At 49.9% G+C, this 12,025-nt stretch overlaps 1 protein-coding gene across 1 annotated transcript; it reads left to right on the top strand.

The window, feature by feature from the left end:
- Window positions 1-1,537: 1,537 nt before the first annotated feature.
- Window positions 1,538-11,418, top strand: CCDC201 (coiled-coil domain containing 201). The gene is made up of 4 exons (XM_059932545.1): window positions 1,538-1,617; window positions 1,799-1,937; window positions 8,009-8,491; window positions 11,332-11,418. The coding sequence occupies exons 1-4, from the start codon at window positions 1,538-1,540 to the stop codon at window positions 11,416-11,418; spliced, it is 789 nt and encodes a 262-aa protein (XP_059788528.1).
- Window positions 11,419-12,025: the final 607 nt, after the last annotated feature.

Raw genomic sequence — 12,025 nt, 5'->3', positions numbered from 1 at the left:
AGCCTGTATACCTGGGGTAAATCCCATTTGGTCAAGACATATGATTCTTTTTATACACTGTTGGATTTGATTTGCTAATATTTTGTTGAGGATTTTTGCTTCTATGTTAGTGAGAGATATTGGTCTGTCGTTTTCTTTTCTTGTATTGCCTTCATCTGGTTTTGGTGTTATGGTAATGGTGGTCTCATAGAATGGGCTAGGAATTCTTTCCTCTGCTTCTATATTCTGGAAGGTTACAGAGAATTAGTATAATTTCTTCCTTCAATGTTCAGTAGGAGTCTATGTGGACCTGGTGCTTTCTGTTTTGGAGAGTATTTTGGCATTTTCTCTTTGCAAATTTGAATAATTTTAAAGCAGTACTTGTACTATGATATTTTGCACTTATTTATTAATGAAGTTTACATGTTTCTTCTCCTCAGTGGTGCTTTACAAAGAGTACCAACTATTAGCCTCTTATTTATAACCTGGGGTCAAAGGCAACCTTGAGCATATGGGTTATGTAGAAACTGTGCTAAGAATTTATGTGTTAGATATGGAATTGTAAAGTTGATGGGCCACAGGAGTAGATGTGAATAAGGCTTAGAAATAAGACATGTATTTCACTCCCAGGTCCTGGATGCAGGAGCCACAGGGGAAGCACCAGAGTGGTCAGGAGGTAGAGAATGGGAGCAAGGGGAGAGCCAAGGCCATGGCCTTTATTGGGGTCTCCTTGGGAAAGGCAGGGCAGGGCAAGGTGAAGAGCTTAGGACTGGCTAGTTTGAATAGTGTTGGTGGCTCTAAGCTATAGAGTTGGCCTTGGGTTGCCTGGTACCTGGCCCTGGGATGATTAAGGCAGAAGAATTTTGCCTCCTGGGGAGCACAGCCCAGATAGAAGAGGCCTGACTCTGGATTGGTTTGTCCCCACATATCAAAATCATGCTTCTGGATGAGCCCTTTTCTATCTCCAAGAATTGGCTAGCCAGGGAGGGCCAGTCTCTCCCAGCCAGAAAGGTTGGTAAGGTGCCGAAACATCATACTATACAGAAAAGAAAAATATATACAATACAGAAACAATAAGTAATTCATTGTGCTGGAGTTCAGAAGAGGCACCAGTGTGAGGTGGAAATGGAAACCACTGGTGGAGCATGGCAACTCTAACAGCACGGGCAGCGGGCGTGCTGACAAAAGATGTTGCCGGTTGCTGAGTAACTACCACGTGCCAAGCAGCGTACTGAGGAATTCCTACACGTGATCGGAACACACAGTGGGGTCACTCTCATTGTCCTGGGCCCACACCTTCTAAATGACCAGAGCCAGGCTCTGAAGCAGCCCTTCTTACACCAAGAGCGTTATTGGTATCCGTAATGCAGCTTTCAGTGTGGCAGACTAGCATGCATGTGCGTGCCTGCAACTTGGACTTGAATCACACTTGAGTTCAGCCTCTCCAGGTCCTCACCTGCACAGCGAGGGGAATTCGGGCTTCTGGGAGTCAACACAAGGAATGTAGCGGGCTCTGGGCAAAGATCAGGAGCTTGGAGGGTGTGGGTCAGTTCCTGCCATGGGCCAGGCCTGGAGTCCCTTCAGGGCCCCTGTGCATGCCCAGGCCCCCGCACTCTCCCCAGAGGGCTGCCTGATGTCGTAGTGAAGGGCACTGCTGACGGGTAACACTGTGTGCTAGACTAATGCAACTCTGGACACACACTGAAGATTTCACAATGTTTTTATTCACGAACACAAACAGAAGAGCCTTATGTTGTGCTCAGAGTGGTGTGCCCAGGTGCCATGACGTCAGGGGGACCCTGGGGGTGGACTGATGCAGCAAGAAAACATTGGGCCGGATCTCAGGATGCTGGACAGTGTCCTGGCAGCTCCCACCTTATTCACTCCAGGACTTTGGGCAAACTCTTCCCCTCTGCAATCTTCAGTCTCCCCATCTGGAAAATGATGGACTGTACCAGGTGACTTTATTTTTTTAATTATTATGTACTAATTACATGTTCTTTTTAGAAAAACGTAAAATGGATTTAAGTGGTGTTAAAATTTCCCATCATGTTACCTCCTAGATATTACCAATGTTCCCATTTCCATGAATCTCTTTTTGGATGTGTGTGTGTGTGTGTGTGTGTGTGTGTGTGTGTGTGTGTGTATGTATGATTTTTAAAACGGGATCACACTATACCGTCTGTTCTACAGCATTTTTTCATTTAATATATTATGAACACAGTGTGTCTACAGTGTGTGTTTACATACACAAGCATACATGTGTGTACATACATGCACATGTACACACACATGTTGACACACAGATTACTGGCTGCAGAGCATTCCTGTCCTTAGATGTGTGTGCACTTCTATCAGGGCTCTTAAAGTTAACGCTCCACAGACGTAACAGGAAATGAGTGACTACTTGGTCTGATCGTCTCCTGATGCTTCTATAAGTGGAACTGCCCCTTCAAAGGTCGTGCGTGCTCTCAAGCCTTGCACCCAACGCTGAAAGCTCACCTGCCCTCCGGAAGGGCTGTGGCCACCGAGAGCCCGAGCAGCAGCGTGGCGAGGGCTCCCTTCCGCCACCCGCAGCACCTGAACCTGGAGAGCTTCCCCAGCGTGATGGTCTGTGCTAACAGAAGGGGATGTGTCCCCAGTAGAACCCCTGTCTCTGACAATCTCCTTCAACACTCCTGGGCGCCTCCAGGATTCAGGGATCTCAAAGCATTAGGATGTGACCTCAGATACTGCCTCAATTTAAAGACAAAGGAGAGAACGGGGACAAAGTCCAACCACCCAAAATCACACAGCAACTTAGTGGCAAAGTTCAGATGGATAATACTTTTAAAAAATACCAGAAGAGTAGCAAGGGCAAAGAGTGCTGATTTTGGAGTCAGACAGTCTGGGCTTCTCGTCTTTTTTGTTGTTGTTCATTTTAAAGTATTATTAGTCACACCTGAGAGTGAATGAGTTTATCAGATCTTTCCTGAGAACAGGTTTTTCAGAGGGTGAGAATTTAGTGGTTCTGCTAGGCGCCCATAAATGATCCTGAGCAGCTACCCGCCACCCCTCGCGGCTCAGTCTTCTCCTCATTGAAATGGGGATAATAAACACGCTGCTCTGGGTTCCTCTGAGGCTGAGATCATGTCTCAGAACCAACGTTCACAGGCTGCGGGTTCAGGTTGGCAGCTGTTGCTCTTCCCCGCTGCGTCCTCCCTTCAGCCCCTGCCCACGCCCCAAGATGCTTAAGGCGAGGTGGGAGGTTAGTGCGTTAAGTGACCAGTATTCTGAAGTGGTGTTATCATTCATTCACTCAGCGTCACCTGGGAGTCGTTAGAAATGCCAATTATGGGTCCCCGTGCAGACCTACTTGCGGCTGGGCCCAGCTCGGGGCTCCAACAGGCCCTGGAGTGGTTCCAATCAGCTCAAGTTTGAGAACTGCTGAAAGAAGGCTGGGAAGGAGTTCTCAGAGCAGCAGGGACGTCGGAGTCCGATTGCTGGGTCACCCTCAGCTGTCCTACCTTCTGCACTCCAGTCACGGCAGGGCATATCTCTGGCCTCGGATGCCCTGGGGACTAAGGTGGGGCGATGATCTCCACTCCTTTAGGATGTGGTGGCAATGTTGGTAAACCACTTGGCACGCCGTGAGGGCACCCGCTTGGCTCATTGTTGGGGGCACCCGCGGGCCCTGACTTCCTGAAGGCCCGGACACACAACCCAGTTGCACACAGAGGGACCTGCCAGGTGGAGCCGCTCAAGGCTCTGGGCTCCACCCCTGCGTGGCTCTTGCGCCTGCGGGGTCATCAAGGGGAGAGTGCACACAGGTGGGCTTCTGCACGCCTGCGTGGGCCTGCCGTGTGGGCACCGCGGGTACTTCAGGGCGCAGGGGCTCGCCGTGCACTGCAGCTCGCCAAGGCGTCTGGTCCCTGCTGGGAAGCAGGATGGACCCCGGGACGCAGGTAGGCCAGGGCAGGATGGGGGCGAGGCGGAGGGATGGGGGCGAGGCGGAGGGATGCGGGCGCGCAGGCAGGGTCGAGGTGGGGCGGTGGAGAGGGAGGCTTCTGGGTGTGCCTGGGGCGCAGGTAAGCCGGGGCACGATGGGGCTGGGGGGTGGGGGGTCGGCGGGGTGCCGGGGACCAGGCAGGAGGGGAGGGGCGCTGCAGGCGGCCGAGGTAGGGGGGCACCCGCTCCTGCCGCCGGCTGAGGCAGCAGCAGGATCCGCCTGAGCTCCCGGGTGGGTCGGCCAGGTCCCGCGATGGCATCAGGGGGCCTCCTGGTCCTCGGCCGGAGTCGCTGCACGACTCCCCTCGTCCTGAGCCCCAGGCCCACTTTTCTCCCCGACGGGCGACCTGTACTCGGAGGCCCCGCTTGCCCAGGCACGGCACCCAGTGCGCCATCCCAGAGACATCAGAGGGGATTCCCTTGTTCTGCTGCCCCCTGCGCCCCTCTTCCCCCAAACCCTCTGTCCTGGGTCTCAGCCTCTCTGGGGAAAGCCTGGAGGCCCAGGGAAGCAGTGGACGGCCGGCCGAGGGGAACCCATGCAACGCGTTGCTCCAGCAGCGAAGTGGAAAGTGGGGCTGCACAATTAGGTCGCAGGCCCCAGGGGAAGTTCAAAACCTGACCTTCATAACCCTGTATTTTGGCTCCAGTGGCACCAGCTGACTCGGGACCCCTCAACCACTTCCCTCCCAACCAGGGGATTCCTGGGGGGATTTCTGAGTCTCGGTGTGCCTGTCTCTTCACCAGCCAAGTAGGGTTTTCTTTTCTCTTTTTCATTTGTAAAGACGTAATACGTGCCCATGGTTGCAGAATAAAAAAGCATAAACAGGTACACAGTGACTCCCGCCACCCTCTGTCCAGCCCGCAGCATAAGTAAACATCATGTTTTTAGCCTCTTCTGGAACTTTCTTTAGATTCTTTTTTTCCCTCCGTTTGTACCAAAGGACTCTACCTAAAACAAAGAGATCTTTCCTCATCCGTATATTAAAAAGAAAATTGTATATAAAACGCTGTTAAGGGTCCTTGCACGTTTATCCATTAGGTTGTCAGTTTTTTCCTAGATATTAGAAAATTAACCCCTTATTTATCTTTTCTAGAACTTGTGTTTTATCTTTTTTTCATTTAGTATATCATCTTTTTAAAAAAATTATATTTAGTTTAACTTATTCTTTTCTTTTATGGCTTCTGTATTATGAGTTATCATTAAAAAGCCTTATTTCTGACAAATTTACAGAGGAATTCACCACTGTTTCCTTCCAATTCTTATATAGCTTTGCTTTTTTACATTTAAATATCCATTTGGCATTTATCATGGTGAATGATGTGAATAAGAATCCAACTTTGTTTTAGATTTTTTAAATTATTCTGCTTTTTCCTAGTAATCTATGAATTTTTGAAGAATATAATATTCAGTCCCTTGTAATTTATTTTATATAAGTTATGAGGTAGGAACATGGTTTTACTATTGTTTTGGTTTTTTTCCAAATGACTGACCAGTCAGAACAACATGCAAAGAGAAAGAGAAAAAAAACCTCTCTTCCCTACTCCTTTGAAAGCCTATCTTTTCCCATATGATATTCCCATATGTATGTCGAGACCATCTTTTTAAAACAATACTAATTTTTTATCTGTAAGCTTTGTATATATATTTGTAAGACAATACTAAATCATTTTTTCTGTAAGCTTTCAATATGTTACAATATCATTTTATTAAAAAACATCTAACTTCCAAAATTGAATTATTGGCTCTTTATTCACTTTCATAAATGGGTTAGTTAAAAGTAGCTCCTGTTAATAAGAATATCTTCGCTTGAAGTTTCTTTTTTGTAAAAGCCCAGCCTTCCCCCTCACCCCACGTCTTTATTCTGAGATCTCAGTCCCTGTTTGAAGTAGGAAGACTTAGTCTCTTTTGACAAGTGCTGATTATCTTCCAAGGGGTTTGGATCATTTCTTTTTCTCCTTGATCTAGCAGGGGCTAAAAAAAAAAAAAAGTGAATTATCCTTACTACTTTATTTCTGTTTCTCCTTATTTCTCCTTGGATTTTGCTCTGTGAGTGTTTATGCTGTACTGTCTGGTGCAAAGATAATTATAACAGAAAAGCATTTTGGCTTTTATTTTTTATTACACTGTACTTTTGTGGTCTTAATGTATTTTGCCATGAATTCAGCCTTTTCCAATATAAATAGTGAAGCCCCTGAATTTTTTCACTTGTTCTTCTCTGATTGTCTTTGCCATCATTCTACTAAGAAACTTTCTGAGCACCTCGTCTTCAGCACATCCTGCTGTGTACAGTGTGGAGTTGGTTTTTCTTTCTAATCCAATCTGAGAGTCTTTTAATAGGTGAGTTTTTTCTCTTTGCATTTGATGTGGCAGCTGTTTGAACTTTACTTCACCAAACAAGATATATAGATGGTAAGTAAATGAAAAGATGTTCAATATCATTAGACATTACAGAAATTCAAATGAAAACTACTATGCAAATGAGATACTACTACTCACCTATTAGAAAACTGAAATTTAAGAAAAATTTTAGGGGCTTCCCTGGTGGCGTAGGGGTTGAGAATCCGCCTGCCAATGCAGGGGACACGGGTTCGATCCCTGGTCTGGGAAGATACCACATGCCATGGAGCAACTAAGCCCGTGTGCCACAACTACTGAGCCTGCACTCTAGAGCCCATGAGCCACAACTACTGAGTCCACGTGCCACAACTACTGAAGCCCGTGCACCTAGGGCCCGTGCTCCACAACAAGAGAAGCCACCACAATGAGAAGCTCGCGCACCGCAACGAAGAGTAGCCCCCGCTCACCGCAACTAGAGAAAGCCCAGCGCAGCAACGAAGACCCAACACAGCCAAAAATAAATAAATTAAATAAATAAATGTATTAAAAAAATTTTTTTAACTGACTGTACCAAATACTGGTGAGGATGTGGAGGAACCAGAACTCTCCCTCGCTGCTGGTGGGATGGAAGGGATGGAAGAATGGCATAGCCACTTTGGAAGACAGTTTGGCAGTTTCTGATACCAACTCATTCTCTGGAGTAAATCTTATCTTTCAGGTTTATTTAGAGTTACGTTAATCCATTCTAAGCGTCTTTGCTAAAGGAAACAATGTTCAAAAGGACCCCAAGGGCTACACAGAAGACGCCATGTAAACAACCATGATCAGTTCATCCTCCCAGGAGGAGGGGGCGCTTCCTCCCTGCTTTCTGGCAGAGCTCAAGGCACCTTGGTGCATGAAGCCAGACCTCCACAGACGTGGGCGTCACCAGCTCTGATCCACAGCTCGTCTCTCCTGCTTACCTGCTTCTGGTCACTCACCCCACCCCGCCTCGACGTTCCCCTCAGTTCCTTGATGAAGATCACACCCACCTCATAAGAATACTGTGAGAAATCCCGGAGAACAGATTTTGAACGTTGCAGCATACTCCATGGAATAAATGTTTCCATGGGAAACCCTCCCTAGACTGTATTTTCAGCACCTCTAATGGTTTAATCAAGGGTTTATTTTGGAAGAAGAAAAAAGGTGGCCATGATGGACTCGCTGCTGTCTGTCATGGGGTTTGGCACTGGGATATTATCAAGCTTTTCAAAAGCATCACACCTCACCCCGCTCTCAGCACCTGCACCTGCACAACACAATTCCACTTGCGTACCCAAAGCCGCAGTTTTGTTTTTTCATGTTGAGTTTCAGTGTTGAGATGATTTCATTGACATTTCAAACTTTTTTTTTTCTGAAAAAATATTACCTGAAAGTCATCTGTTTTTCAATCCTATCCTTAAAAACCATCTTTCTGACGGATGCTTAAAATTTTCACCAAAAAAAGACAAAGCTAGTGAAAAGGCAGGCACAGCGTGAGTGTGGTCTTGTCCTGTGCTGGGTTTCATCTTGGTGCTGGAAGCTTCCCTCGCTGGGGCAGAAGTGGAGTGTCTGCCTCACGGTGGTTGTACCTCAGGAACGTGCCCGGTGGGGCTTGGTGCCGGGCCCAAGTCTCCGCTTGCTGTGACCTTCTAAGATGCTGACCTCTGGGCTTTGTTTTGGCAGGTTCCTGGGTTGAGCTCCTCTGAGGATGAGAGCCTTTCTCCCGTGACCAGACGGACGTCCCTGACAAGGGTCCTAAAGCACAGCACCCCAGAGGGAGCTGCCCCCAGCTGGCACTCAGAGCTACTGGGCGATGTCTCCTCACGCCAGGAAGGGGGCTCTGCAGGCGGGTCCCCACTGCCTGTGCGCTCCCCCTGGGACCTCCCTTCGTCCCCGGGAGGGCTCAGCCCCAAGGCCCCCCTCAGAAAGAGGCGGCTTTCCACCATCCGGGCCTCTGAGGTGCCCAGTGGGCAGCTAGGATCCAACTCGGACCCCTTTGCTTTTGAGGAAGATCCGCCCGTGCCAGCCTCAGTCACCCGGCGGCGACAGCAGCAGCAGCAGGGCAGGTCCCCCCGAGCAAGGAGATCGCCACCAAACTTGGGATTGCCCGGGATCCCAAACGCAGCCAAGAGGAGGCCACGGGACCTGAAGAGGCTGGCTGCTGCGGTAGGACCTGACCCCGACCCATCCCCTGGATCTCTGGGTCCCTACCCAAGGCCCCCTGGGAAGCAGCCTGGTGACAACCGAGAGAGCAAACGCTGCCCGTTCCTCACTGATGGGCCCCTGGCCTGGGCATCATGAGGTCACCAGGACTGGAGGAAATCGTCCAGCTCAGGGCCCTGCCTGGACCCCATCCTTCCCCCACTCTGAGGGGTCCCCGTGACCCCACGAGAAGGAGCTTTGCTTGTGCCATGAAATATGTGCCTCCCACGGTTCCCATGTGCTCCCCAAACTCCTTAGCACTGTCTGCCTTCCCGTGATGTAGGGGTGAGGCAGCACAGCGTGGGAGTCCCCGGAAGGGCCCTTGCTCTGTCCTCCTCTCAGCCGCGAGCCCCTGCAGCCTCCCCTGCTCCCCTGTTCTGGCCGACCTTGGGGTCCTGGTGGGTGGAGGGTCTCCTGGTCCCTTCCTGCTGTAAGCTCTGCTTCCCAGCCCCTCAGCTGGTCCTTCTGGTGACCTGATGTTCTAGGAGCTTCTCGGGAAGGGGCACTGCTGTGGGAGCTGCCGCCTTGCCTTTCACGCCAGATCCTCTGCCCATTTTTAAGTTGGGTTTGCTTTTGGGCTATTGAGTTATATAAATTCTTTATCTATTTTGGATATTAACCCCTTATCAGATGTGATACGATTTGCAAATATTTTCTCCCATTTCATAGGTTGCTTTTCATTTTGTTGATGGTTTCCTTTGCTGAGCAGAAGCTTTTTAGTTTGATATAGTCCCACTTTTGTTTGTTTTTACTTTTGTTGCCTTTGCTTTGGTGTCAAATAAAAAAATCATCACAAAGACCATTGTCAAGGAGCTTACCCCCATGTTTTCTTCTAGGATTTTTATGGTTTTAGGTCTTACATTCAAGTTTTTAAGCCATCTTGAGTTGATTTTTGTGTATGGTGTACGATAGTGTTCCAGTTTCATTGTTTTTGCATGTGGCTGTCCAGTTTTCCCAACACAGTTTATTGAAGAGACTGTCCTTTCCTCATTGTACATTCTTGGCTCTTTTGTCATAAATTGACCGTATATATATGGGTTTATTTCTAGGCTCTCTGTGCTGTTCCTTTGATCTATGTGTCTGTTTTTATGCCAATAGCATACTGTTGTTATTACTATGGCTTTGTAATATAGTTTGAAGTCAGGAAGCATGATGCCCCCAGCTTTGTTCTTTCTCAAGATTGTTTTGGCTCTGTGGGGTCTTTTGTGGTTCCACATGAATTTTAAGATTGTTCGTAAAAAATGTTTTGTAAACAATGCCATTAGAATTTTGATAGGGATTGCACTGAATCTGTAGATGGCTTTGGGTAACATGGACACTTTAACAATATCAGTTCTTCCACTCCATGAGCACAGAATGTCTTTTCATTTACTTGTGTCATCTTCATTGCCTAGTGGTCTCTTTTCTCTTTCCTGTCTTACTTTTTCACCCTACTTCTTCAGAGTGTCATTCGGTTCTACCTTCCAAGGTTATCTACTGCAGGACGACTTGACTTTCCAGGAGCTCCCTCATTCCCGTAAGTTCCTCCCATTGGCCTTTTGCCCCCTCTGCTTGGCTTCACTTGCCTTTCTGGGGCCGCTGCTCATGGAGTGGGTTTTTCTGATGCCACCCTCCACACCCTGCTGAGTCTCAGGACCGTGCCTGGTTGCAGTCAGGAGCAGGTAATTACCAGCAGATCAGAAGCTCCGTGTGCATTTCTGGGTGGGTCCTGTCGACCGGGGGCTGCCCGGGGGCCTTGCCTGCCTCTCTATTGCAGGACAGATGCTTCCTCTCGCTGGTCAGTATCCCCACAAGCTAATGTCCTTCTGCCAGGAGAAGCATGAGCCTGGCTGGAATATTCTGGAGCTGAAGAAGAGAAGGGGCCTGCGGGTCTCACTGTTTTTGGTGGGGGGGGGAGATTGCCACAAACCCTACCTGCCCCCAGCCGAGCCTGGGTCCCCAGAAGCAGTGCAGCCCCTCCATGCAGGCAGAGACCCTCTTCCTCAATCACTGGGACAGACGCTGAGTCCCCCACAGCAACCAGGCTCTCCCGTTCCTCATTTTGCCCCTGGGGCTTGCCTCTATTTTTATACTTTCAGGATATTTGGAGGACCCTGACCCACAGTGGGCCTGCCATCGGTGGCCGGCAGACCCCAGCCTTCTTTCCTTTCGCCTCCACAATTGTCCTCTGAGAGCCAGTCCCCACACCAAACACCACGGGATCTGGCTAAGCCACCTGAGCCCCACTCCCCTCCACTTTCTATGTGCCTCTGCCTTGTTCAGCAGCCTAAGTCATCCTGCTCCCATCTTCCCCGCGCTGTCCTGGGGACCCTCTCCCTCCGTCCCCTGCCCTGAGCAGCTCTGGAAGAGCCCCTTGAAAACACAGCAGGAAAATGGCCTGTCTAGACAGCCTCACACAGACACTCATCTGCAGGTGCCAACCACCCCTCACGTTCCCAGCCCATGCCTAGCTGGTCCCTCCTTGTTCCTGTCCCCTCCCCAGTGACCTCTCTGTGCCCTTGTCAGACCCAGATCCTGGGGTCCTAACCCCATCCGCTCACATACCTGCCTGTCCCCACACTGGGATTCGGTCCTCTGGGAGGTTGCTAGCTCCGTCTTGGGGTCATGGTGCCCGGCATGCGGGGGCAGAGCCGTGGAGGCCGGCGAGGCCAGCTCTCACTTGTGGGTCCTGGATGGTGCCCGAAAGTCAACCCGTGTGAGGGTCTGCAGCCCTGGGTGGGCACCTGCTTTTCCTACACAGATTGTCTCCAGCAAAGGTCAGTGCTCCTGCAAGGTAGACCTCAGAGATGCCTTTCTTTTAACAGACAGAGCGACTGAGGCAGTGGGAGATCCACCTGCTTCAGAACATCGAGGAGGCCACCCAGCACGAACTCACCATCGAAGACGACTGAGCGCTCAGCCCCGGGACCAGGACGCAGCTGTGCTCAGGAGCTCCTGCTGCGGCCTGACTTACTCATCTGTCCATCCGACTGTCTGTCTGTCTGTCTGTCTGTCTGTCTGTCTGTCTGAAACCCCACACCTTCCTCAGGACTTGCTCTGGGTCCAACCTTGACCTCCATTGTACCTCTGGGTGGGTTGGGAGGAACTGGCTGATGATCTTGTTACTCAGATCCCAAACGTGGCTTTCAGAGGCGCCAACTGAGACGAGGGGATGGAGGAAGCAGGTACAGACAGGTGAGGTGGATGCCCGAGGGCCACCCTGGAGGTACCCGGAGATGAGATGTAACCCACCTACCCTGTCTTCTTCCCTAGCACGGCCAGGTGAGCCTGAGATGCTGGGATGGCACAATGTAGGGAATAGGACCAAGTTTCACAGGTAAATACCAAGGAGCTAGGCAGCCCACCCCGCTGGAGAGGACGGGGTCCTAGGCTGCCACTCCAGGAAAGGCCAAAACAGTGGCCCTCAACTGGAGGGCATTCTGAGAATTTGTGGGTGCTGGTTTGTTTAGGGTATTGGGGGGCGGGGTGAGGAATTTAACCCCCTGCAGTAGGGCGGGG

This window comes from Balaenoptera ricei, chromosome 9 (assembly GCF_028023285.1).
Source record: "Balaenoptera ricei isolate mBalRic1 chromosome 9, mBalRic1.hap2, whole genome shotgun sequence".
NCBI classification, from domain to species: Eukaryota; Metazoa; Chordata; class Mammalia; order Artiodactyla; family Balaenopteridae; genus Balaenoptera; species Balaenoptera ricei.
The sequence above is the reverse complement of the archived record's forward strand: the minus strand, read 5'-3'. Positions and strand labels throughout refer to the sequence as shown.

Coding starts and splice junctions, on each gene's coding strand:
- CCDC201 (XM_059932545.1), top strand. CDS start 1,538: ATGGGCCAGGCCTGGAGTCCCTTCAGGGCCCCTGTGCATGCCCAGGCC. Junction 1,618..1,798: donor CCAGAGGGCTGCCTGATGTC/GTAGTGAAGGGC, acceptor GGACTGATGCAG/CAAGAAAACATTGGGCCGGA. Junction 1,938..8,008: donor AAAATGATGGACTGTACCAG/GTGACTTTATTT, acceptor TTGTTTTGGCAG/GTTCCTGGGTTGAGCTCCTC.